The sequence below is a fragment of the Chaetodon trifascialis genome, chromosome 9, assembly GCF_039877785.1.
Source record: "Chaetodon trifascialis isolate fChaTrf1 chromosome 9, fChaTrf1.hap1, whole genome shotgun sequence".
Classification (NCBI taxonomy): Eukaryota; Metazoa; Chordata; class Actinopteri; order Chaetodontiformes; family Chaetodontidae; genus Chaetodon; species Chaetodon trifascialis.
Genome location: NC_092064.1, coordinates 20,829,185 through 20,856,515, shown reverse-complemented (window position 1 = coordinate 20,856,515; position 27,331 = coordinate 20,829,185). Strand labels below are relative to the sequence as shown.

The 27,331-nt window shown below is 41.7% G+C and overlaps 3 protein-coding genes and 1 pseudogene across 3 annotated transcripts; all 4 read right to left on the bottom strand.

The window, feature by feature from the left end:
- Positions 1–1,144: 1,144 nt before the first annotated feature.
- LOC139335888 (extracellular calcium-sensing receptor-like) lies at positions 1,145–5,150 on the bottom strand. Its single transcript, XM_070969675.1, has 6 exons — positions 4,972–5,150; positions 4,451–4,748; positions 3,525–4,313; positions 3,123–3,350; positions 2,810–2,933; positions 1,145–2,061 (listed from the first exon to the last, which is right to left on the bottom strand). Exons 1-6 carry the CDS (start codon positions 5,001–5,003, stop codon positions 1,145–1,147), a joined length of 2,388 nt encoding a protein of 795 aa, XP_070825776.1. The 5' UTR covers positions 5,004–5,150.
- Positions 5,151–7,254: 2,104 nt separating this feature from the next.
- On the bottom strand, positions 7,255–10,931 carry LOC139335887 (extracellular calcium-sensing receptor-like; annotated as a pseudogene).
- Positions 10,932–14,673: 3,742 nt separating this feature from the next.
- Positions 14,674–18,396, bottom strand: LOC139336248 (extracellular calcium-sensing receptor-like). Its single transcript, XM_070970270.1, has 6 exons — positions 18,206–18,396; positions 17,701–17,998; positions 16,718–17,512; positions 16,345–16,572; positions 16,029–16,152; positions 14,674–15,584 (listed from the first exon to the last, which is right to left on the bottom strand). Exons 1-6 carry the CDS (start codon positions 18,292–18,294, stop codon positions 14,674–14,676), a joined length of 2,445 nt encoding a protein of 814 aa, XP_070826371.1. The 5' UTR covers positions 18,295–18,396.
- Positions 18,397–20,126: 1,730 nt separating this feature from the next.
- Positions 20,127–25,283, bottom strand: LOC139336366 (extracellular calcium-sensing receptor-like). The gene is made up of 6 exons (XM_070970460.1): positions 24,988–25,283; positions 24,025–24,819; positions 23,901–23,918; positions 23,632–23,859; positions 23,323–23,446; positions 20,127–21,028 (listed from the first exon to the last, which is right to left on the bottom strand). The coding sequence occupies exons 1-6, from the start codon at positions 25,249–25,251 to the stop codon at positions 20,127–20,129; spliced, it is 2,331 nt and encodes a 776-aa protein (XP_070826561.1). The 5' UTR covers positions 25,252–25,283.
- Positions 25,284–27,331: the final 2,048 nt, after the last annotated feature.

Genomic DNA, 27,331 nt, shown 5'->3' with positions numbered 1-27,331 from the left:
ATTCCAAAAAAGTTAGGGCACTGTGTGAAACATAGTTAAAACAGAGTTCAATAACATGCTAAACTGCTTTGATATCTACTCAACTGAAAACATTGCATGCAAAATATATGAACTCTTTTTCGACAAGTTGGGAAAGGGGCAACAAAAGACTGGAAAAGCCGTGGAATGCTCCAAAACACCTGTTTGGATCATTCCACAGGTTCAGTTGTTGCAGGTGATAATATCACAATTGGGTATGAAAAAGCATCCTCAAAAGGCTCAGTTGTTCACAAGCAATGATGGAGTGAGGTTCAAAACTTTGTGAACACATTCGTAGAAAAGATATTACTACATGGCTTGGGAACGCTGGAAAACTGTTAATTTGCAAAGGGTTATGTTTTTATTTATGTTTTCCACAGCATCTCAAATTTTTGGAATCAGGGTTGGATTGTAGTGGTTGTACAGGGTTGTACTGTGGAGAGGTGTGAGGCTTTGTTTCCTGTGTTTGCTTTTTTGGCAGAGGCTGGATGTGGTTCACCAGGTGGGTGGGAGCTGGCTCCAATACAGCTGCGACTCATCGCAATCAAGCACAGCATAAAGACGGTTGACTGCAGAGGACTCTGTGCCAGATTGTTTCTGCTGCTTAAGACCAAACCATGGATGTCATGCAGCGTTTTCTCTGGCAAGTACTTTCCAATGGAAGGAGTAAAGCTACTAGAAAAGATAGATTTTCTCGTTGGCAGGCAAAGTTTCCCTTTCCCATTAGTGGAACCAAGAGGAGTGGCCTGTCTATTTATGGCAACAAGACAGACACAACACGATTACCAGATAATAAATGGGAAACATTTTATGGATGCAGCACTTTTCAAAACAAAGGTGATGTGCTTTACATGGTAGAACTAGGATCAAAACATATCAGGACTATGTCAAATATAATCTGGCAATGGTGACATTTATACACAGGACGCCAAGATGTCTTTGGAAAACAGGGATGGCCTTTGAAGGACCAAAAAAATAATGATTTTAAATTTGTTTTCATTTAGCTGGAGAAAGTTATGGGATGTCCAGCACTTTATTCATAACAGACAAGAAAATAACTGACTTCATTCATTGTTTTGGTTTTTTTTAAAGCAAATCCTCACCAGATTCAGGGAAACTCCTATTGTCAGTCAAAATGATTTTGGTGCCCCTTCCCCATCATATTCTTTTTTGTATTCTTCTCTGGTTTCAGTAAGATAATATAACATTTTGGAGCAAAAACACAGATCAGTAGTCCAAAACTTGAAGCCAGAATAGCAAATATCTCCACAGCAACACTGAACTTCCCAGGAGAGCTGACATACGCTGGGATAAAAGTGATCCATACTGCGCAGAATATCAGCATGCTGAAGGTGATGAATTTGGCTTCATTGAAATTGTCAGGCAGTTTCCGAGCCAGAAAGGCAAGAAAAAAACATAACATGGCCAGAAGTCCTATGTACCCAAGTACAGCCCAAAAGCCTACAGCTGAGCCCAGAGCACACTCTAAGATGATTTTGTCATTAAACGTCTTAAAATTCTTAAATGGAAAAGGGGGAGAAATTGTTAACCAGAGGATACATATGACAACTTGTATAAGAGTGAAACCCAGAACACTGAGTCTCTGCTGAGCAGGCCCAAACCACTTCATCACATTACTGCCTGGAAGTGTGGCCCTGAAGGCCATTAACACCACTATTGTTTTCCCCAGAACACAAGAGATGCAGAGGACAAAGGTGATGCCGAACGCTGCGTGTCGCAGCATGCAGGACCACTCAGAGGGCCGGCCGATGAAGGTCAGAGAACACAGGAAACACAGAGTCAAGGAGAAGAGCAGCAGGAAGCTCAGCTCAGAGTTGTTGGCCCTGACAATAGGAGTCTGCCTGTATCTGAAGAAAATGAATGCCACAACAGCAGTCAGGCATGTTCCAGTTACGGAGGCTGCAGTGAGCAGAGCTCCCATGACCTCTTCATATGATAGAAACTCGGCCTCCTTCTTTACACAAGCATCTCTTCTCTCATTTGACCAGAACTCGGGGTTGCATCTGACACAGAGGATAGAATCTAAAAAATAATATTGAAGCAAGTGTTACACTTATTCAGTGCATTTGTCTTGTTTTGTGTCTATGTTGCATCTTTTCCATGCTTGAAAGACAGACAAGACATGATAACTAGAAGTGTTTTGCGTGTTTGAACTAGGATTACAACATTTCAAGACTGTCCCAAGATTTCTACCGGGTGCTTATCCATGACATTACGTATGTGCTCCGTATTTGCTCCATCTCCAGTACCCACTGGTCACATTTCAGCAGCAGAGCGTTTTGCACTCTTGCTGTGATGGTGTTTATTTGGTCATTTTCCCCTGACCTTTGTGCTACTACCGTGGACTGTTTGCTTCGTAGTTAAATGGTTTCTTCTTTTTGTCTCTTAAAATTGCATTTATTGTTGATCTGCACAGGGTGTTTTATTTTGAAAATTTACCAGATTTTCTACACCGTTACTTTGTCTAACTTCATGTCTGGTTCAATTGACGTGTCGACTGTCAAAAATAGACTTGGTACATATACTCTGCAAAGCAGCGCATAAATACGCTTCTGGGACACTCACTTGATATGTATTTTCAAGGCTGTGCTTGAATTTATGTGGCTAATGTCAGACATATGTACAAGATTTTGTTTGGGGTATTTCATGATTTTTCTTTTTTCTTCTTAATGATACTGGTTTTTGGTTTGCTTACAATACTTTCTCAAAATTTACATGCAAACATGGAAACGTTTTCTTTTGTTTTGTCTTGCATCAAATGTTACTATACCTGTAATGTTGCTTATTTCTCCCTCCGCACATCTTAAACAGTCATAGCAGCAAACAGGCTTTCCTTTTTGCAGAACCTTGCGAGTTCCTGGTGGACAGTTCTCACTGCAAACTGACAAAGGCACCTGAATGAACACAACAAAAATGAAGAAATGTGTGGGCATTTACTTTGACAAGATACTGGCTTTGCAGGAATTTATTTTTAGTCTGATGCCTCAAAACCAAACATCATGAGACAGAAAAATGACCAATAATGGGCACAAGTAACAATCCAAACACTTTCATTAAAAATTACAAAGATCATAGTAGCTGACCTGTTGTGAATTCTGTGCCCAAATTAAGGTCTTGTTTTGCAGATTCAGCTGTTTGTCTGCAGATAAAGATGTATCATAAAGACCAACTGGGACAAAGTCCACAATACCATTTTCTGTTGACTGCCAGTTTATAATTTCATACTTTGCTGGTGGGTCTCCATTCTCATTAAAGTAAACCTCATCTCCTTCCTTTGTTTTGAACTGAATCTTTCTTATGTGCTGTAAAATCTAAGAAGATATGCAACAATATGCATCATTATTTGACAAACATTTTGTGGCTCTATTGTCTCAACAGCATGATATATAGAGTGCAACAATTTATATTTTAGAATTTAAAGCATTTTCTTTGTTTCTGTGACTTAATTTAAAAATTTTGGGTTTAATTTTTGGTGTTCAACTCACCATAAATGAATTAAGCTGCACCTTGTTGTTACATGTTGTATTACAGCCGAGAATACGATGAAGTGCGTGGGCCACAGCATACACCCCTTTGTAGACATTGTAAAAGATTGGCATGAGTGACATATCAGTGAAGCTGTTTTGTACTCCAGTCAGATCTTCATGTCCAGTACATTCACTCTGATTCATTGCTGCTGACTTCGACCGGTTGAACTTACATCTAAATAATTTCTCCCAAAACTTTGTGAAAATCTCATCACTCGATGAATTGAGCGCCCTCACATCCAACATGAACTCTCTCATGCCACTGACATGTGCTTTGGGGATGGACAGGCCTATGGCACCATCCAGAATATGATGCCTGTCATTGGCTGCAGTTTGGAAATCAAAGATCCAGGCCTCAGTGCCTACCCACTGGTACCCAGTCAAGTTGTGGAGCTCATGTATTATCAAATACAAGTCTGTGGGGGAGAGGAAAGTGACGATCACCTTGGAAGTGGAAGCCTTAATAATGTCAACAATCTTTCGTATTTTGTCGGGTGGATCTGTTCTAAAGACAGACACAGAGTACTCCAGACAGATGCCCAGCTGCTGGGCGGTTTCTGCAAATGTGGCCATGCCATTATTGCCATAATCATCATTTGTTCTTATAGCTCCAACCCAAGTCCACCCAAAGTGTTTGACCAACTGGGCCAGAGCTCTGCTTTGGTAGTAGTCACTGGGTATTGTTCTGAGGAAGGATGGGTACTTGGTTTTATCACTGAGACAAGCACAAGTAGCAAGGTGGCTGATCTGGGGGGGAAAAAAAAAAAAAAAAAAAAAAAAGTTACTTGCTGTAACAAAGTAGATGAATTACAGAATAATATCATCATGTTTTGTTTTGTTTTGTTTTGTTTTTTAAATGAATTTAATTTTTCCCATTCACCCACCAGTGGGATATGAAAGGGTCCAATGACAGTAGATATAGCCATGCAAGGAGAGGAAAAAGTCCCTCCCATAATGGCCTGCACTTGGGCAGGTCTGGCACATGATGCCTTGGTGGGTGCAAATACCAGTTCATTACCATTAGCCAAGGCCAGTGCAACTGTCAAACCTCTGGCAATGAAGACACAGGCATCATAGATCTTATAGCCCAGAGAGATGCCAGGCAGTAGGTCTGTGCTGTTATTAATCTCCTCAATGGCAAAGAGCATAGCCTGAGCATACTGGATCCCCCTGAAATTCAAACTTGAGGCGAACACACACAAACAGATGAAATTGCAACTGCTTTGTCCTTCAAATAGAAACAATAAGAGCATCAGTGAAACCATTTGATGGTATTTATACACACAAGGAACATTTCTTATTTTCATCCTGTGTTTGATCACCTTTTTTTGTACCTACTTGGGAGCTGTAGACACTTCCTTTTAGATATTTGCAATCTTAAAAGAAAAAAAAAGTTATAATTTACCTGATGCACTGCAGTGGCAGTGGTTTGTGCATGTAGGTATCCTGTCTGTGTTTCCACTTGTTGTGGAAAGAGAAAATTCCCCCCAATAAAATGTCCCCATCCTTAGATAGTTGGGCACTCTCAGGATCCCCTCTCCGTCTGCATACCAGCTCTTCAGCCTGACAGAAAGACACCACCAACAGCAGCTGTAAGAGTGCCCAGCCCTTCCCTGGCCACCTCTGTGTGGACGTCATAATGTCTAAGAGAGCGAAACCACTGGGTGGCATCACACACGTACCTTAATGTAAATCAAAACCTTACACTGGTATTTATACATTTTGGAGCGCCATAAAATGAATAATTAAACAATGGTAATTTATCTCAAACCAGGTGTGTTGATAGAGTGGACGTGCCCAAACAGAAAAAGAGTTTTGGGTCTAACCCTTTTTCAGAGATCTTAACTGTATATTCAGTGCTGCTGTCAAAAAAAGTATCCCTTTTTGAATTGATATTTTAAGATGTTGCTAAATTTGCAACTGAATTTAATTGAACACAATTCAAATACTGTAAAATAATGTTGTGTGGCTGTAAAGGTGACAAAATCATATTTATAAGGCTCACTGTAACGCCCACAACAGTTGTTGTTGTTGTTGTTGTTGTTGTTGTTGTTGTTGTTGTTGTTGTTGTTGTTGTTAAAAATGGATCAACTGTTGGCTAACTTTGTCTGACATTGGACACCAATCTGATGATTGGCAGGTAGTATACAGTGGATTGTTAAACTTGGTGTTTTGAGTACATTCCTTAAAGCTGGCTATAGTGAAAGTGTATCAAAACAGTCAAGTTTTGAGACATAACACCCAACGGAGCAACAGAGACAGGCTGGGTTGGTGAAAGATAGAATGAAATAATCAACCCAATTCCAAAAAAGTTGGGTCACTGTGTGAAACATAGTTAAAACAGAATTCAATAACTGCTTTGATATGTACTCAACTGAATACAGTGCCCAGAGAATATACTGACTGTTTTATGTCATCAGATTCATTGATTCTCATAAATATATACTGGGACAGGAGCAACAGAAGTGGAAAAGTGCTGGAATGCTCCAAAAACACCTGTTTGGAACATTCCACAGATAAACAGGTTCATTGGTAACAGGTGAGAGAACCACGATTGGGTATGAAAGAGGCATCCTGGAAAGGCTCAGTCGTTCACAAGCAACGATGGAACGAGGTACACCACGCTGTTAAACACATTATTGAATCAAGGATATTACTACATGGCTTGGGAACACTTTCTAAGATTGTTAGTTTGCCAAGGGTTCTGTTTTTATATTTGTTTTCCACAGCATCCCTTTTTGGAAACAGGGTTCTATATTTTTATGCTAATGTCTCAAATATAGTTCACAGTGTATATAAGCCATGCAAACTGTATAGGCCTAACAGTACGTGTTTATTCCATTTCTTTACTTCTTGAATTGTCTGAACTGTCTTAACTAAATAATCCTCCCCCTTGTAAAATGAAAGAAAAAATGCCTACAATAACAAGGTGGTCATCTTGGGACAGTTCAGCTGGTTGGATGATGACCAAGAAGAGCAGCCGCAACAACTGCATGGCTCTGCTCTGCTGTTCAGGCAACAAATCAGCTCTACAGCTCATAGCAGGGCTTCAATGTCCAATGGGATCATTGTCATTGTTGAGCTCAAGCCTCAGGAAATAAGAAGAAACTGAACAAACTGGAAAAAAGAAAAAACAATGAATGTTGTGTGTGCATACCTTTTACTGTAATTAAGTGCAAATGAATGCATGAATGCAATAGTTTTTAAACAGAATAGGAACCCAAACCACATTTCCAGGCAATGTAAGGGCTGTTTGACCAAGGAGGAGCATGATGGAGTGCAGCATCAGATGACCTGGCCTCCACAATCACCCAACCGAAACCAAATGAGATGGCTTGGGATGCGCTAGACTGCTGAGTAAAGGAAAAGAAGCCAACAAACCTGACATCAATGCAAAAGTTGGCTACTTTGAAGAATCCAAAGTATGAAAAATATTTTGCTTGGTTGACATTTTCTTGAGGGTGTGGCAATTTGTTTGTTGGTTACTGTATATTGGTTGACTGATTGAATATTTTGTTGTCTTCAATGCTGTCATCTCAATATGCTGTGTCACAGATGAAATGATATACAATGGAAAACAGTACAGGAGAACAGTACAAGTCTTAATTGAAATGAAAGCACATATCTACTGAATAGTCATTTTGTGTCTAAATTATGAGGGTATTAGAAAGTTCTTGCAAACATATTTTTAGTTTTCCGAATGATTTTGGTGCCCCTTCCCCATCATATTCTTCTTTGTATTCTTCTCTGGTTTCAGTATGATAATATAACATTTTGGCATGAAAATACAGATCAGTAGTCCAAAACTCGAAGCCAGAATAGCAAATATCTCCACAGCAACACTGAATTTCCCAGGAGAGCTGACATACGCTGGGATAAAAGTGATCCATACTGCACAGAATATCAGCATGCTGAAGGTGATGAATTTGGCTTCATTGAAATTGTCAGGCAGTTTCCGAGCCAGAAAGGCAAGAAAAAAACATAACTTGGCCAGGAGTCCTATGTACCCAAGTACAGCCCAAAAGCCTACAGCTGAGCCCAGAGCACACTCTAAGATGATTTTGTCGTTAAATGTCTTAAAATTCTTAAATGGAAAAGGAGGAGAGATCATTAACCAGAGGATACATATGACAACTTGTATAAGAGTGAAACCCAGAACACTGAGTCGCTGCTGAGCAGGCCCAAACCATTTCATCACATTACTACCTGGAAGTGTGGCCCTGAAGGCCATTAACACCACTATTGTTTTCCCCAGAACACACGAGATGCAGAGGACGAAGGTGATGCCGAACGCTGTGTGTCGCAGCATGCAGGACCACTCAGAGGGCCGGCTGATGAAGGTCAGAGAACACAGGAAACACAGAGTCAAGGAGAAGAGCAGCAGGAAGCTCAGCTCAGAGTTGTTGGCCCTGACAATAGGAGTCTGCCGGTATCTGAAGAAAATGAACGCCACAACAGCAGTCATGCATGTTCCAAGTAGGGAGGCTGCAGTGAGCAGAGCTCCCATAATCTCTTCATATGATAGAAACTCTGCCTCCTTCTTTACGCAGGCATCTCTTCTCTCATTTGACCAGAACTCAGGGTCACATCTCACACATGTGATGGAATCTGAAAAATCACATTGAAGCAGGTGTTAAACTTCCTCAGTACATTTTAAACAGATAACAGATAGGATTATAAGTAGATAATAACCTTGTTCACTGTATTTTCAGAAAGCTTCCATCTGGCTTCACTCCATCAGCACCAGGGCCACACACACCTGAACATTTTTTTTTTTTCCCAAAAGCTATCCTCAACAACCTATGCAAACTCCCTCCCTCATCCTCCAACTGGCCACCATGCATCACACACACACTCACACATTTGTGACAGCTCAATCCCCTAATATGGACCATTTAATATATGCAACAATTGCGAGCTCTGTGCAAAAAGGTCAAATATAGGATAATGCAGCATACATGTATTTTCTGTGTTATCCCTCGCTTACATACATCAAATCATTTAGGTGCTGTAATGTAGCAAATTTTATTATTATCTCTACCCCCGTCCCATGTTATTGAAATGAAGATGACAAATCTGCCATGAACATGACAGCTTTTACACTTTTTTTTTTCATCTTGCATTTGATATTACTACACCTGTGATGTTGCTTATTTCTCCCTCTGCACATCTTAAACAGTCATAGCAGCAGACAGGCTTTCCTTTCTGCAGAACCTTGCGAGTTCCTGATGGACATTTCTCATTGCAAACTGAAAAAGGCACCTGCAAGAACAGAATGACTATCAGAGATGGGAAGGAGTTGCAAGTGTCTCGGATTAACTCTGATGCATCGAAACTAAACATTATGGTTCCACAGCAAAAATAACTCACAGCTTATATAATTATTACAATTCTACTATTCTTCCATGAACAATTATAGAGATCACATGGTAACTGACCTGTTGTGAGTTCTGTGCCCAAAGTAAAGTCTTGTTCTGCACATTCAGCCTTTTGTCTGCAGGTAGAGATGCATCATAAAGACCAACTGGGACAAAGTCGACAATGCCATTTCCTGTTGGCTGCCAGTTTATAATTTCATACTTTGCTGGTGGGTCTCCTTTCTCATTGAAGTAAACCTCATCTCCTTCCTTTGTTTTGAACCGAATATTTTTTATGTACTGTAAAATCTAGTAAAATATGCAAAAAGACAACAACAATTTAGATTCTTTTTTAACATGACTTTATATAGAAACCAAGACTGCGGTGTTCAACTCACCGTAAATGCCTCTAGCTGCACCTTGTTGTTACATGTGTTATTACAGCCAAGAATACTATGAAGTGCGTGGGCCACAGCATACACTCCTTTATAGACATTGTAAAAAAGAGGCATGAGTGACATATCAGTGAAGCTGTTTTGTACTCCAGTCAGATCTTCATGTCCAGTACATTCACTCTGATTTACTGCTGCTGACTCTGACTGCTTGAACTTGCAGCTAAATAATTTCTCCCAAAACTCTGTAAAAATTTCATTATTCGATGAATTGAGTGTCTTCAAATCCAACATGAACTCTCTCATGCCACTGACATGTGCTCTGGGGATGGACAGGCCGATGGCACCATCCAGAATATGATGTCTATCCATGGCTGCAGTATGGGAATCAGAGATCCAGGCCTCAGTGCCTACCCACTGGTACCCAGTCAAGTTGTGTAGAGACAAGCCCTGTATTATCACATACAACTCAGTTGTGGAGAGGAAAGTGACAATCACTTTGGAAGTGGAAGCCTTGATAATGTCAACAATCTTTCGCATTTTGTCTGGTGGATCTGCTCTAAAGACAGACACAGAGTACTCCAGACAGATGCCCAGCTGCTGAGCGGTTTCTGTAAATGTGGCCATGCCATTATTGCCGTAATCATCATTTGTTCTTATAGCTCCAACCCAAGTCCACCCAAAGTGCTTGACCAACTGGGCCAGAGCTCTGCTCTGGTAGTAGTCACTGGGTATTGTTCTGAGGAAGGATGGGTACTTGGTTTTATCACTGAGACAAGCACAAGTAGCAAAGTGGCTGATCTAGAAGAAAAATGAAATGACTTCTTGAGGTCAAAATAGAAAATACGTAACATTTACACAGAGCATTACAATTGTTTTTGACCCTTTTTCGATGACCAGCTGAAATAATTACACACTAATAATATATCACACATTTAAATTCATTTTTACTATAGCCATGGAAGGAGAGGAAGACCTCTCTCCCATAATTGCTTGCACCTGGGCAGGTCTGGCACATGGTGCCTCAGAGTCTGAAGATACGACTTCATTACCATTAGCCAAAGCCAGTGCCACCTTCACTCCTCTGGAAATGGACCCACAGACATCATAGATCTTGTAACCCAGAGAGATGCCAGGCAGTAGGTCTGTGCTGTTATTGATCTCCTCAATGGCAAAAAGCATAGCCTGGGCAAACTGGAACTCTCTGAAATTCAAACTTGATGTGGACATTTATGAATATTTCAAATTACAAAACAAATTCCTTCAAAGAGATGCAATAGCACAATAAAAATGATTGTATTAATACACACAACAATGAATATTTCTCATGTTTTCTTTTATGTTCAATGTGATAACCATTTTCGCACCACTTTTGTGTAAATGCTCACTTTGTCTAAGATATCTTAAATCTAAAAATATTTCGACAGTGTAACCTACCGGATGCACTGCAGTGGCAGCGGTTTGTCCGTGTATGTGTCCCGTCTGTCTTTCCAGCTGCTGTGGAAGTTGAAAACTCCCCCCAACATAATATCCCCATCCTTAGATAGCTGGGGGCTCTCAGGATCCCCTCGTCGCCTGCACACCAGCTCCTCAGACTGAGAAAAGGATGCAACCAACAACAGCTGTAAGAGTGCCCAGCCCTTCTCTGGCCACCTCTGTGTGGACGTCATAACATCTGAGAGAGCGAAACCACTGGGTGGCATCACATGTACCTCAATGTAAATCAGAGGCTTGCACTGATATTTATACATTTTGGAGCAGTGATTTTTATATATATATATATATATATATATATCTGTGGACTTACACAGTGGGGTCAGATGAAGGAGGTGCCTAAACAGTAACATAACTTTAGGCTTTAGTAATATCTTAATTTTTTTTATGTTGTCAGCTCAGAATATTCATCTGGACTGTGACAGTGGTTTCTCAGGTCTGTGTTTATCAGAGAGGGTTGGTGTGTGTGAGCCAACATAATGTAGAAGCTTGTGGAGCTCACTGAGATTCTCTGAAAGATCATCTGCTGCATTCAAATATAATTTGTATGGTTTTAGATAAATTATATTATATATGATGAATGAGTGACAGAAATTTTTTTTTTTTTTTATGTTGAAGAGTTAATGATTTCCTGATACACTGAATCATTCACTAGCAGTGATACATTCTGAAATGATTAGGTTTCTTATGTGTAGTGACAGCATTTTGTAAAGAGTGCACATCTCATGTTATGGGTTCATTTTATTTTGAACTGTTCAAAAATTGTAAAAGGAAAGTACAAAACATAAGACAGCAAGGAGTTCTGGGAATCCCCACACACCCCAGAACCCCGCAGGTGATCCAAGGGCACGCTCAAGGATTATCTTCTCTTTGTTTCATATTTTTGATGGAAAGGAGGGTTAGTGGTCAGCCAAAGTATGCAAATTACAACCTGTATGAGGGTGAAGGCCAAAACATTCAGTCTCTGATGGACACAGGTGTTGCCGAATGCTGTGTGTCAAAGCATGAAGGACCACTTAGAGGGCCGGCCGATGAAGGTCAGAGATCACAGGAAGCACAGGGCTCTATTTTCGTCGGCACCGCTGGCAGGGCGCAGGGTGCGCACCCGCACAGTGGTATTTTCGCGCAGCGCAGGCGGGCGCGCAGCACACTTGGTATTTTGCTAAACCATGCACAGAGGTACGCCAGGATGGGCGTTGCGCTGCAGTGGGGGGAGGTGTCGGCATAATCAACCGGCGGAGTTGGATTGCGGTCCACGCCGGCGGTGTAAAAGTGCGCTGAAAGCTCGCCACCCCAGACCTGGTCAACTCTGTGCGCCAGCAAGTGGATTTTCGTAGACCGGCGGAGTCGTGCGCCCACATCACCAACACCTCACAGGCAGGTTTCCACAGTGTCTGGCATTTCACTGCGATCAATAATTAGCAACAGCCACGATTCAATGCAACTATCTGAGTCAGCACATGCAGTCACACCTAAATTTATATATTTTGATCCGTATCTCATCTGACCACATCGCAAGCGCGTTCGGCACGCGTAATGGTCACTCAACCTTACGGAATGCACACAGGTGAAACAGGGATGTCTGGTGATCTGTGACTCAAATTGCCTGGTGACAAACGTGTATGCTACTTTCCCCGAGTCGGCACATGACTCATTCATCCTGGCAAATTCTAGCATCCCTGCAGTCTTTCAGGGGGACACCCCTCTGCATGGGTGGCTGGTAGGTGATAACGGCTATCCACTGAAAATGTGGTTGATGATGCCACATATCACACCTTCAACAAGACGGCAGTGTGGTTTTAACGGTGTTTTCAGCAGTGCTCGGTCAGTCATTGAACGTACATTTGGGGTTCTCAAAATGGATGATGTCTAGATGTCTGGACCGGACAGGTGGTTCATTAACATACAGCCCTCAGAGTGTCGGTGCATTCTTCGTGGCATGTTGCATTTTACACAACATGGCTGTACGACATGGATGCGACTATGAACTCACAGAGGACACATTAAGGGACTTAAGATGGAGAGAGGTCAAACTGCATGTGCCCTGTCAATTGGAAGGGCAGCAGAGCGCACAGGAGAAGAGGGAGTGCCTCACCGCCCAGCTTTGTCATTAAGTGAATATTTGAGGTTACATCAGTTCAAAAAAACATCTGACAATCAATAACTTTCCACACTAAACAGATCGACAGTATTGAAATAAAGTTCACGAGGCCGTAGATACGGCCACTGCGACCCTGGATCTCCCAGACCGGAACGTCAGTCTCCTCCATGGAGAAGTTTGGGCGTCTGACACTTTTCTGCGCGGGCTCAGTCATCCTCGAAACTTGCCATGCACCTCGCCAGCGGCGTTTTTAAAGGTGAGGCGAGGAGCTGGTGTGATTGGTGAAGATTTGACTCGGCTGTGTCAAACACACTCCACGTCGTTTCCCCTCCCTCCTTCCGAATTGCGCCGTTGGGTGGGACTGAGATGAGAAGGGGGAGTAGTTGCGGCGGCAATGCAGTGCACTAAGATACCAAAGTCTGCGCCACCATGCCCCATCGGCGAAGCTAACCTGACTTTGCGCCGCGCCTCCGCCGCACTGGCGGCGTAATTGAAAATAGAGCCCACAGAGTCAAGGAGAAGAGCAGCAGGAAGCTCAGCTCAAAGTTGTTGGCCCTGACAATAAGAGTCTGCCACTACTCAGCACATATGAGACCTCCTTCAAGACCGTGAAAAAGCTGTTCCATGTGATGTGTCCATCTGCTGAAGCTGGCTAAGACAGTGCTAACAATGAGTCAACCTGATATCAATGGAACAGTTGGCTTGGTTTACACTTTATTGTTTAGCACATAAAAATCACATTATTGGTTTTTAAATGTCTTAATGGTCTTGGGCCATCTTATTTATCTGACCTGCTTTTGTCATATCAGCCCTCACGGACCCCGAGGTCCTCTGGTACTGGCCTTTTAACCATTCCACGAATTAAGACAAAAACCCACAGTGAGGCTGCATTCAGCCATTACGGCCTTTATCGGTGGAACAGCCTGCCAGAGAGCCTCAGGGCCGCAGAGACCGTTGATATTTTTAAGACATACCTTTTCAGTCTGGCATTTAATTGATTTTATTTGTTCATTTATCTATTCATTTGTTTTTAATTGATTTCCATCTATTTAATTCACTTATTATAAGTCTTTGCGCATTTTATGTCTTTGAATGATCTCACTGTTAGACTGCACTTTATTCTCTGAGTAGCTCCAATGTCTCCTCATGGGGGCCCTCCACACCATGGCGGTGCTCCCTATGTCTGCAGACAGTGGTGCCTCTTGGTGTGGATGGTCCCTTTATGTGATTTTCCTCACCAGGATCCTCAGTACCAAGCCATGTCAAAAACCAAGTGTGTGTGTGTGTGTGTGTGTGTGTGTGTGTGTGTGTGTGTGTGTGTGTGTGTGTGTGTGTGTGTGTGTGTGTGTGTGAGTGGATGTGTGGGTCTCTGTCAGTGGGTGCCAATTTTATGTATGAAAAGTGCTATATAAATGAAGTTGATTTGATTTGACATAATTCCATTTCTGTTGGTCCATAATTTGGTGTCCTCAGTTTTGATCGATAAAGCATAAAGTAATATAAATTAAGAAAAACACATTTAATGAGAGGGTGTGCCAGATTGTTTGACGGCTACTGTATATTGGTTGATATGATTGAATGTCTCATTGTATTAAATGTTGTCATCACAATATTCTGTCACAGATGAAATGATATACAATGGAAAACAGTACAGGAGAACAATACAAGTCTTAACTGAAATTAAAGCACATACCTACTACATGGTCGTTTTCTCAAATTATTGTGTATAAATTATGAAGGTGCAAACATATTATTTTTAGTTTTCATGATTTTGACCGTCCTTTCCCCATCATATTCTTCTTTGTATTCTTCTCTGGTTTTAGTAAGATAATATAACATTTTGGAATAAAAACACAGATCAGTAGTCCAAAACTCGAAGCCAGAATAGCAAATATCTCCACAGCAACACTGAACTTCCCAGGAGAGCTGACATACGCTGGGATAAAAGTGATCCATACTGCACAGAATATCAGCATGCTGAAGGTGATGAATTTGGCTTCATTGAAATTGTCAGGCAGTTTCCGAGCCAGAAAAGCAAGAAAAAAACATAACTTGGCCAGAAGTCCTATGTACCCAAGTACAGCCCAAAAGCCTACAGCTGAGCCCAGAGCACACTCTAAGATGATTTTGTCGTTAAATGTCTTAAAATTCTTAAATGGAAAAGGAGGAGAGATCGTTAACCAGAGGATACATATGACAACTTGTATAAGAGTGAAACCCAGAACACTGAGTCGCTGCTGAGCAGGCCCAAACCATTTCATCACATTACTACCTGGAAGTGTGGCCCTGAAGGCCATTAACACCACTATTGTTTTCCCCAGAACACACGAGATGCAGAGGACGAAGGTGATGCCGAACGCTGTGTGTCGCAGCATGCAGGACCACTCAGAGGGCCGGCCGATGAAGGTCAGAGAACACAGGAAACACAGAGTCAAGGAGAAGAGCAGCAGGAAGCTCAGCTCAGAGTTGTTGGCCCTGACAATAGGAGTCTGCCGGTATCTGAAGAAAATGAACGCCACAAGAGCAGTCATGCAGGTTCCTGTTAGAGAGGCTGCAGTGAGCAGAGCTCCCATAATCTCTTCATATGATAGAAACTCAGCCTCCTTCTTTACACAGGCGTCTTTTCTCTCGTTTGACCAGAACTCAGGGTCACAACTCACACATGTGATGGAATCTGAAAAATAAGATGAAAGCATGTGTTGAACTTACTCAGTACATTTTTCTTGTTTTTTATCTATGTTGCATCTTTTCTATGCCTACAAGACAGAATTACATGATTAACTACTACATGAGTAAATTCACACAAATTAATGAATATAAAAATAAGATTGAATAAAATACCCCATTACAAAAACAAACAACAATAATTAAAGCTGAACGCAGAGATAAGTTCAATGGAAGAGTTCATGTCCCGCCCTGTGGCCACTATTTTGCACTAGAGAACATCCACTAATTATACACTATGTTCCAGTACATCAAGTGTTTACCACACCAAATTTCATGTAAAGTGAATATAGATCATCACAGAACAGAAACGTTGCCCCCATGTGGTCTTAGCCCTCTCCAATGCAATCACTGGTCCATCTTTTTCTTTTTCTTGCATCAAATATGACTACACCTGTGATGTTGCTTATTTCTCCCTCTGCACATCTTAAACAGTCATAGCAGCAGACAGGCTTTCCTTTCTGCAGAACCTTGCGAGTTCCTGGTGGACATTTCTCACTGCAAACTGACAAAGGCACCTGAATAAACACAACAAATGTGAAGAAAATGTGCTTTGACAGGGTTCTGGCTTTACAAGCATTTATTATCAATGTTGATGACTATAAACCAATAATTACAGTATGATGCAGTCAGAGTAACTAATAACAGATACAATGACAACAATATAAACAGACTTTCATCAACAATTACACTGATCACATGCAGCTTACCTGTTGTGAGTTCTGAGCCCAGATTATAATCTTGTTTTTCACATTCAGCTGTTTGTCTGCAGGTAAAGATGCATCATAAAGACCAACTGGGACAAAGTCCACAATACCATTTTCTGTCGGCTGCCAGTTTATAATTTCATACTTTGCTGCTGGGTCTCCATTCTCATTAAAATACACCTCATCTCCTTCCTTTGTTTTGAACCGAATGTTTTTTATGCGCTGTAAAATCTAAAAAAAAAAAAATGCAGCAATGTAGATCATTGTTTGACAAACATTTTGTGGCTCTATTGTCTCAACAGCATGACAAGCAGAGTGCAGCAATTAACTGACTGAACGTAAAAACTATTGCTCAGGATTTTGGTGTTCAACTCACCGTAAATGAATTAAGCTGCACCTTGTTGTTGCATGTTTTATTACAGCTGAGTACACTATGAAGTGCATGGGCCACAGCATACACTCCTTTATAAACATTATAAAAGATCGGCATGAGTGACATATCAGTGAAGCTGTTTTGTACTCCAGTCAGATCTTCATGTCCAGTACATTCACTCTGATTTACTGCTGGTGACTTTGACTGTTTAAACTTACAGTTGAATAATGTCTCCCAAAACTCTGTAAACAATTTGTTCCTCGATGAATTGAGGGGCTTCAAATCCAACATGAACTCTCTCATGCCACTGACATGTGCTTTGGGGATGGACAGGCCTATGGCACCATCCAGAATATGATGTCTATCATTGACTGCAGTTTGGGAATCAAAGATCCAGGCCTCAGTGCCTACCCACTGATAACCAGTCAGATTGTGGTGAAACAGTTCCTGCATTATCACATACAACTCTGTGGGAGAGAGGAAGGTGACAATCACCTTGGAAGTGGAAGCTTTGATAATGTCAATGATCTTTTGCATTTTGTCTGGTGGATCTGTTCGAAAGAAAGATACAGAGTACTCCAGACAGATGCCCAGCTGCTGGGCAGTTTCTGTAAATGTGGCCATGCCATTATTGCCATAATCATCATTTGTTCTTATAGCTCCAACCCAAGTCCACCCAAAGTGTTTGACCAACTGGGCCAGAGCTCTGCTCTGGTAGTAGTCACTGGGTATTGTTCTGAGGAAGGATGGATACTTGGTTTTATCACTGAGACAAGCACAAGTAGCAAAGTGGCTGATCTAGAAATAAGAGCAAAAAAAAAAAGAAATTATATCCTAAGATAAAGATGTAAAATATCCAACGTCTACATCACATTACACTCTATTACATTTCTATTGAAGTCCCTTTTCAAATGACCAGCTGGAAGACTTACACACTAACAATAGGTTTTCACACATTAAAATTCATTTTTACCAATCTTACCCACCAGTGGGATATGAAAGGGTCCAATGACAGTTGCTATAGCCATGCAAGGAGAGGAGAAGGTCTCTCCCATGATGGCCTGTACTGGGGCAGGTCTGGTACATGCTGTCCCAGAGAGAGCAGATACCAGTTCATTACCAGTAGCCAAGGCCAGTGCCACCCTCACTCCTCTGGAAATGGAGGCACAGGCATCATAGATCTTATAGCCCAGAGAGATGCCAGGCAGTAGGTCTGTGCTGTTATTAATCTCCTCTATGGCAAAAAGCATAACCTGAGCATACTGGAACCCCCTGAAATTCAAACTTCATGCAGACAATTATACAAAGTTGAATTGCAAGCAATTAGTCCTTGAAGTACATAAATGGAACAGTACTTAAAAGCATTTGAAGGTATTAATAAACATAATAATTCATATTTCTTGTTGTAATACTCAGGGTGATAACCATTTTTGTATCTGTACTCAATTTGTCTTAATATTTGTGCTAAATTGATTTGCTTGTATAATTTACCTGGTGCACTGCAGTGGCAGTGGTTTGTGCATGTAGGTATCCTGTCTGTCTTTCCACAGTAGGTTGAAAGAGAAGATTCCCCCCAGCATGATGTCCCCATTGTTCGATAGCTGGGGGCTCTCATGATCCCCTCTCCGCCTGCACACCAGCTCTTCAGCCTGTGAGAAAAACACCACCAACAACAGCTGTAAGAGTGCCCAACCCTGTTCTGGCCACCTCTGTGTGGACGTCATAACGTCTGAAAGAGGTAAACCAGGAGGTGGCAAACAGAGCTAATTTATCTCTGTCAACAAACCAGGTGTGTTGATAGGAGGGAGGTGCCCGACAGAAAAAGAGTTTTGGGTCCAAGCCTGGCCATCATACTGCAAAATAAATCTATTTTCACAGTTTCAAACTGCATACAACTATGGAAAATGTTATGCAGTATTTTGTACATACTGTATGTACTCCATACTGCATACTATGTTTGTCAGTAATATGGAGTAGGCAATTCTGTATAGGTCCACAGTCAAATTCTGTACATTACAGTGGATGCCATCATTTGCAGACGTCTCAGTGATGTATATGTACTAACTGGGTATACATTATCAAAGATGAATATTCATTTTGTGTTGCACAAAATGTTTCTCTTTTGGCTTTTGCATCTGTCTCAGCCTGTGCTTTGAAGCTCGTTCACTTTCCACAATGGAGGTTGAGTTATGTCAGCTTATACAAACTGAATAACACACACATCCAATTCGATATCAGTTTCTTTGATGTATCTCAAGTATGAAAGTTTACAGAATACTCATGCTTTCCTTTCACTTGTATACTTGGTCTCTCAACCAAGTCCATGGAAACTGATAGTCTGCCTTCAATGCCCATTTTGGCTGGGCATCAATTGATGCAAAATACTACATTAATATCAGACCACAGACCCTCCATCTGAGTTGATTTTGTTGTTAGACATCATTTAGTCCATCTAAATGTCATTATATTTTAGCAATATCTGGTTGTACATACAGTCAGGTAAAAGTCATTTGTAGTTTGTAGTTTCAGTCTTGGGGTTAAGGCAAAGATTAGACGAATCAACAACTTTTTTATGTTTCAGTTTTGCTTATCCAGTAAGTGACGAGAAGGCCCAATGTGAGCCAAAAAAACGTGCATGAGACACACAACACTGTGAGATGCAGGACATGAGGAAACATCCCCAAAATACCAGGTCTCTAAGGAGTCCCTGTTCAGTGGCTAGTTGCCAACTTTGTCTGTTTAGTGGTTAGTGCCAGGCAGACAGAGTTGGTCGTTACATTTGTTTTGCTGAATACTACAGTGGCCTTGAGAGCTTAAATAGTGTTGATATTGTACATACTGTTTTGATTGTTTTATAGAATACTTTGCAGATGTTTTTGTCAATTTTCTTTTTCTTTTTTATGCATCTTGACTTGCAGTACATGCTTTCATCTTTGTTTATATTTTTTATGTTATATTTCTTGTTGTGTACCAATATACCAAGGCATGTGAAAACCTACTTCACAATCAACATGATTCTGACATTCTTGTGTCCATATGTGTCTTGTGAATTTCTTCAATTGCCACATCAGTCATTGAAGATGACTGCTTCTTTAATGCCTGCATCAAAAGACTTTAGCAGTTCAGTACATATTTAGCTTTAACAAGGTCAGTCAGTGGTGGTAGCCTAAAATACTTTAAGACAAAGACATGTTTTCAAATGGAAAATGTGGATTATATTTGGGAGGCAATGTCATGAACAGTTTTACATGTTGTGAAATCAGTGACAAACCACAATATACAATGGAAAAACACTGCAGTAAAATAGTACTGCTCTTCATTGAAATAAAGAAGTCAACAAATTCTTATCTAAAAGCTATGGTTGAACTTGGATGCCTATGCCACCGTATTATATTGAGTTTTTAGAATGATTTTAGTGCCCCTTTCCCATCATATTCTTCTTTGTATTCTTCTCTGGTTTCAGTAAGATAATATAACATTTTGGAATAAAAATACAAATCAGTAGTCCAAAACTTGAAGCCAGAATAGCAAATATCTCCACAGCAACACTGAACTTCCCAGGAGAGCTGACATACGCTGGGATAAAAGTGATCCATACTGCACAGAATATCAGCATGCTGAAGGTGATGAATTTGGCTTCATTGAAATTGTCAGGCAGTTTCCGACCCAGAAAGGCAAGAAAAAAACATAACATGGCCAGAAGTCCTATGTACCCAAGTACAGCCCAAAAGCCTACAGCTGAGCCCAGAGCACACTCTAAGATGATTTTGTCATTAAATGTCTTAAAATTCTTAAATGGAAAAGGAGGTGAAATCATTAACCAGAGGATACATATGACAACTTGTACAAGAGTGAAACCCAGAACACTGAGTTTCTGCTGAGCAGGCCCAAACCATTTCATCACATTACTGCCTGGAAGTGTGGCCCTGAAGGCCATTAACACCACTATTGTTTTCCCCAGAACACACGAGATGCAGAGGACAAAGGTGATGCCGAACGCTGTATGTCGCAGCATGCAGGACCACTCAGAGGGCCGGCCGATGAAGGTCAGAGAACACAGGAAACACAGAGTCAAGGAGAAGAGCAGCAGGAAGCTCAGCTCAGAGTTGTTGGCCCTGACAATAGGAGTCTGCCTGTATCTGAAGAAAATGCACGCCACAACAACACTCAGGCATGTTCCTGTTAGAGAAGCTGCAGTGAGCAGAACTCCCATAATCTCTTCATATGATAGAAAAACTGCCTCCTTCTTTACACAGGCGTCTCCTCTCTCATTTGACCAGAACTCAGGGTGGCATCGGACACATGTGATAGAATCTGAAAAATATTAAAGCAGGTGTTAAACTTGTTCAGTACATTTGTCTCATTTCCTGTCCATGTTAGAGCTTTCCTATAACCATAAGAAGAATTATTCATTTGCAATCTTTTGTTTTATTTATTAATAACTAAGTCTCTGTATATTGTATCCTGAAAGGAATCATTCTGTTGTATTTTTCAAATTTCTATTTTCCATGCTGCAGCAAAACTATAACATACATTCTCTGTCATATCAATCCACTCTTTTACATATTCCATGTGTACGGGGGAACTCTTTAAGACCCATGTGAGGTGACGGTGCAGCCCACAATCAAGACTGACCTAAGGAAAACATGAAAAGGCTCTTTGAGAATGTGTAACCATGTAGCCCACATGGGCCAGTCTACCAATGAATCACGCTTAGCTGAGTTCCCAAATGCTGGAGACAGCAGGTCCCTCCAATTGGAGGGAGATCCCAGGGGGTTTCATGGCGTTCGTCCATGAGAGATGGAATTTGCCTAAAACCATGGCATGTGTGGCCAAAGAGGAGCCACCAAAATCGTTTCATCCCATCACCTGAAGAGTGAAAGGAGGGATGGCATAAAGCAGATCCCTAGGCCGCAGGTGTGCCCAAGTATCCCACCCCAGAAGCAAATTGTGGTTTCTCAGGGAGAAGAGTCAACAATATGTCAATTGCCAAGTGGACAGGTCGACTTCTTTACACCTCTACCAGGGGAGGATGGAGTCTCCACACCCCTCTTGAATTGATATCCACTGCCATGTTCGATGGCCCCAGCCCATGTATAGCTTGAGAGAGCACTCCTGACACTGACTGATTTCCTCCATCAACAACCACTACCTTGGTGTGGTGGGACCCTTCTTGACAAAGGTTCTTTTGGACAAATCCCTTGTACAGGAGGGCAAGGAGGACTACTTATACTAAGACCATCATTAAGCCCGTGAGGTGAAGGCAGAGCCCCCCTTTGATCCAAGATTGTAGATGGAAATGGCAGGCCTCAAACAACAGCTGCCTCTTGGGAGTCAGGACAATGGTGTCCCTCCTGGAATCCAAGACTTTGCACAGAAATGTTGCTTTCCACTGGAAAGGCTGGAGCTTGTTGTTTTTGTTGTTCAGATGCAGGCTCAGCTTACAAATGCGCTCCAAGAGCTGAGCCACATGACAGTGGCATTACTACAACCAGCCAATCTGTAATTGAGAACCCTGAGTCCTTGCAATCTTACACAACACTTCTGGACCCTTTACAGTTCACCCACAGAGCCAACCGTTCTGTGGATGATGCTGTTAACCTCAGTCTTCAATACATACTTCAGCAACTGGACACACCCAGCGCCTCTGTCACAACTCTGTTTCTGAAAATTTGCACCCTGTTCTACACAGTCCCCTCGTCCTCCATCATTGTGTGGTACTCCACATCCTCTGCCCATACCAGACTTAGACTGGAACATTTCATGCAAAAAGCCAGATGTCTCACAGTACAGGAACAACTGCCCACCAGTGTACGACATGATGGCACAGCGAGACAGCAGGCTAGTAGGATAGTGGGAGACCAATCACACCTGGTTCACTGCCCGTCCAGAAAGCTTCCATGTGGCCGCAAATTCAAGCCCATCAGCACCAGGAAAACCAGACACCTGAATATTTTTTCTATAAATCCATCACTCTCCCCAACAACCCATCCTATCCCTCTCCTGCATCCTCCAGCTGGCCACCATACATCCAAGCCAATGCCCCCCACCACCACAAACAGACCTTCCCACACACACACACACACACACACACACACACACACACACACACACACACACACAGGCAGGCAGGCAGGCATGCACTGTTTGTGACAGTACAGCGCACTACTAAGGAACATTTAATATATGCAATAAGTGCCAGGACTGTGCAATGTACAGTATGCAAATATAGGATAGTGCAACATACATGTATTTAATGTATTATTCCTAACTTACATACAATTTCTAAATCATTTAGGAGGTGTAATGTAGCATATTTTATTATTCTGTACTGATACAATTATTGTTCCTTTAACTTTTATCTTGATCTTTTAATATCTAAGATTGTTCACTTGTTCACTGCGCTGTATCACCAGGTCAAATTCCTGTAGACATTGTACATTTGGCAAATAAAGCAATTCTGATGTCATGATATTAATTTCTGGGTTGGTTCAGAATCATTATACCTGCAGGAACTCCCCCATATTTTTGACATAAAGTTTATGAATCCACAATGACCATGACAACTTTAATACTTTTGTTTGTTTTGTCAGTAAATATTACTACACCTGTGATGTTGCTTATTTCTCCTTCTGCACATCTGAAACAGTCATAGCAGCAGACAGGCTTTCCTTTCTGCAGAACCTTGTGCGTTCCTGGTGGACATTTCTCACTGCAAACTGACAAAGGCACCTGCATGAAAAAAAAAAAAAAAAAAACAACTGTGAGAAATGGGAAGGACTTGTCGTTGCAAGCATCTCGAATTCTCATACATTGAAGCTAAACATTAAGGTTCCAAAATAAGAATAGTAACTAATATGTTTATTACAAATCCAATATTCTCCATCAACAAGTACAATAATCATATGACAGCTTACCTGTTGTGAGTTCTGTGCCCAAATTAGAGATTTATTTTGCAGATTCAACTGTTTGTCTGCAGGTAAAGATGCATCATAAAGACCAACTGGAACAAAGTCCACAATATCATTTTTTGTTGGCTGCCAGTTTATAATTTCATACTTTGCTGGTGGGTCTCCATTCTCATTAAAGTAAACCTCATCTCCTTCCTTTGTTTTGAACCGAATCTTTCTTATGTGCTGTAAAATCTAAGAAGATATGCATCAGTGTAGATCATTATTTGACAAACATTTTGTGGCCGTATTGTCTCAACAGCATGACAGACAGAATACAACTATTAATTAATTTAAACCATTGTCTTTGTTAACATGACTTCATATATATAAAAAAAGAATCCTTGGTCTTCAACTCACCATAAATGAATCTAGCTGCACCTTGTTGTTGCATGTTTTATTACAGCTGAGAATACTATGAAGTGCGTGGGCCACAGCATACACCCCTTTATAGATATTGTTAAAGATTGGCATGAGTGACATATCAGTGAAGCTGTTTTGTACTCCAGTCAGATCTTCATGTCCAGTACATTTACTCTGATTTACTGCTGCTGACTCTGACTGCTTGAACTTGCAGCAAAATAATTTCTCCCAAAACTCTGTAAAAATTTCAGTACTCGATGAATTGAGCGGCTTCACATCCAACATGAACTCTCTCATGCCTCTGACATGTGCTCTAGGGATGGACAGACCGATGGCACCGTCCAGAATATGATGCCTATCCATGGCTGCAGTATGGGAATCAGAGATCCAGGCCTCAGTGCCTACCCACTGGTACCCAGTCAAGTTGTGGAGAGACAAGTCCTGTATTATCACATACAACTCAATTGGGGAGAGGAAAGTGACGATCACCTTGGAAGTGGAGGCTTTGATAATGTCAACGATCTTTTGCATTTTGTCTGGTGGATCTGCTCTGAAGACAGACACAGAGTACTCCAGACAGATGCCTAGCTGCTGAGCGGTTTCTATAAATGTGGCCATACCATTATTGCCATAATCATCATTTGTTCTTATAGCTCCAACCCAAGTCCACCCAAAGTGTTTGACCAACTGGGCCAGAGCTCTGCTCTGGTAGTAGTCACTGGGTATTGTTCTGAGGAAGGATGGGTGCTTGGTTTTATCACTGAGACAAGCACAAGTAGCAAAGTGGCTGATCTAGAAGAAAAATGAAAAAAATAATAAAATAAAATAAAATGATTTCCTGAGGTAATGATGTAAAATACATAACATTTACACAGAACATTACAATTGTTTTGACCCTTTTTTCGATGACCACTAATATGTTCTCACACATTTAAATTCATTTTTACTAATCTTACCCACCAGTGGGATATGAAAGGGTCCAATGACAGTAGCTATAGCCATGGAAGGAGAGGAAGAGGTCTCTCCCATAATTGCTTGCACCTGGGCAGGTCTGGCACATGGTGCCTCAGAGTCTGAAGATACAACTTCGTTACCATTAGCCAAAGCCAGTGCCACCCTCACTCCTCTGGAAATGGACCCACAGACATCATAGATCTTGTAACCCAGAGAGATGCCAGGCAGTAGGTCTGTGCTGTTATTGATCTCCTCAATGGCAAAAAGCATAGCCTGGGCAAACTGGAACCCTCTGAAATTCAAACTTGATGTGGACATTTATGAATATTTCAAATTACAAAACAATATTTTCCTTCAAAGAGATGCAATAGCACAATAAAAATGATTGTATTAATACACACAACAATGAATATTTCTCATGTTTTCTTTTATGTTCAATGTGATAACCATTTTCGCACCACTTTTGTGTAAATGCTCACTTTGTCTAAGATATCTTAAATCTAAAAATATTTCGACAGTGTAACCTACTGGATGCACTGCAGTGGCAGCGGTTTGTCCATGTAGGTGTCCCGTCTGTCTTTCCAGCTGCTGTGGAAATTGAAAACTCCCCCCAATATAATATCCCCATCCTTAGATAGCTGGGGGCTCTCAGGATCCCCTCGTCGCCTGCACACCAGCTCCTCAGACTGAGAAAAGGATGCAAGCAACAACAGCTGTAAGAGTGCCCAGCCCTTCTCTGGCCACCTCTGTGTGGACGTCATAACGTCTAAGAGAGTGAAACCACTGGGTGGCATCACATGTACCTCAATGTAAATCAGAAGCTTGCACTGATATTTATACATTTTGGAGCAGTGATTTATATATATATATATATATATATATATATATATATATATGTGTGTGTGTGTGTGTGTGTGTGTGTGTGTGTGTGTGTGTGTGTGTGTGTGTGTGTGGACTTACACAGTGGGGAGAGAGGAAGGAGGCACCTAAACAGTAACATCATTTTGGTCTTTAGTAATATCTTAATTTTTTATGTTGTCAGCTCAGAATATTCAGCTGGACTGTGAAAGAGGTTTCTCAGGTCTGTATTCATCAGACATGGCTGTAAGTTATTGAAAGCTGCACTAAAACATTGATACATTCTGAAATTATTAGGTTTCTTATGTGTCGTGGTAGCATTTTGTAAAGAGTGCACATTTCATGTTATAGGTTCATTTTATTTTAAACTGTTCAAAAGTTGGAAAGGAAAGAACGAAACATAGGACAGCAAGGAGTCCTATGTATCCTAACACAGCCCAGAACCCCATCGGTGATCCAAGGGCACGCTCAAGGATTATCTTATCTTTGTTTCATATTTTTGATGGAAAGGAGGGTTAGTGGTCAGCCAAAGTATGCAAATTACAACCTGTATGAGGGTGAAGGCCAAAACATTCAGTCTCTGATGGACACAGGTGTTGCCGAATGCTGTGTGTCAAAGCATGAAGGACCACTTAGAGGGCCGGCCGATGAAGGTCAGAGATCACAGGAAGCACAGGGCTCTATTTTCGTCGGCACCGCTGGCAGGGCGCAGGGTGCGCACCCGCACAGTGGTATTTTCGCGCAGCGCAGGTGGGCGCGCAGCACACTTGGTATTTTGCTAAACCATGCACAGAGGTACGCCAGGATGGGCGTTGCGCTGCAGTGGGGGGAGGTGTCGGCATAATCAACCGGCGGAGTTGGATTGCGGTCCACGCCGGCGGTGTAAAAGTGCGCTGAAAGCTCGCCACCCCAGACCTGGTCAACTCTGTGCGCCAGCAAGTGGATTTTCGTAGACCGGCGGAGTCGTGCGCCCACATCACCAACACCTCACAGGCAGGTTTCCACAGTGTCTGGCATTTCACTGCGATCAATAATTAGCAACAGCCACGATTCAATGCAACTATCTGAGTCAGCACATGCAGTCACACCTAAATTTATATATTTTGATCCGTATCTCATCTGACCACATCGCAAGCGCGTTCGGCACGCGTAATGGTCACTCAACCTTACGGAATGCACACAGGTGAAACAGGGATGTCTGGTGATCTGTGACTCAAATTGCCTGGTGACAAACGTGTATGCTACTTTCCCCAAGTCGGCACATGACTCATTCATCCTGGCAAATTCTAGCATCCCTGCAGTCTTTCAGGGGGACACCCCTCTGCATGGGTGGCTGGTAGGTGATAACGGCTATCCACTGAAAATGTGGTTGATGATGCCACATATCACACCTTCAACAAGACGGCAGTGTGGTTTTAACAGTGTTTTCAGCAGTGCTCGGTCAGTCATTGAACGTACATTTGGGGTTCTCAAAATGCGTTTTAGATGTCTG

What these genes read in the sequence shown, in the direction of transcription:
- LOC139335888 (XM_070969675.1), bottom strand. Translation starts at nt 5,003, where the DNA reads ATGCACAAACCACTGCCACTGCAGTGCATCAG. An exon ending in CTGCCACTGCAGTGCATCAG is followed by an intron (nt 4,749 to 4,971) that starts GTAAATTATAAC and finishes GTTCGCCTCAAG; the next exon opens with TTTGAATTTCAGGGGGATCC. An exon ending in AGAAATAAGCAACATTACAG is followed by an intron (nt 2,062 to 2,809) that starts GTATAGTAACAT and finishes ATTATTTTTTAG; the next exon opens with ATTCTATCCTCTGTGTCAGA.
- LOC139336248 (XM_070970270.1), bottom strand. Translation starts at nt 18,294, where the DNA reads ATGCTGGGGGGAATCTTCTCTTTCAACCTACTGTGGAAAGACAGACAG. An exon ending in CTGCCACTGCAGTGCACCAG is followed by an intron (nt 17,999 to 18,205) that starts GTAAATTATACA and finishes GTCTGCATGAAG; the next exon opens with TTTGAATTTCAGGGGGTTCC. An exon ending in GACCCTTTCATATCCCACTG is followed by an intron (nt 17,513 to 17,700) that starts GTGGGTAAGATT and finishes TCTTATTTCTAG; the next exon opens with ATCAGCCACTTTGCTACTTG.
- LOC139336366 (XM_070970460.1), bottom strand. Translation starts at nt 25,251, where the DNA reads ATGCTTTTTGCCATTGAGGAGATCAATAACAGCACAGACCTACTGCCT. An exon ending in GACCCTTTCATATCCCACTG is followed by an intron (nt 24,820 to 24,987) that starts GTGGGTAAGATT and finishes TTTTTCTTCTAG; the next exon opens with ATCAGCCACTTTGCTACTTG. An exon ending in GGGCACAGAACTCACAACAG is followed by an intron (nt 23,447 to 23,631) that starts GTAAGCTGTCAT and finishes TTTTTCATGCAG; the next exon opens with GTGCCTTTGTCAGTTTGCAG.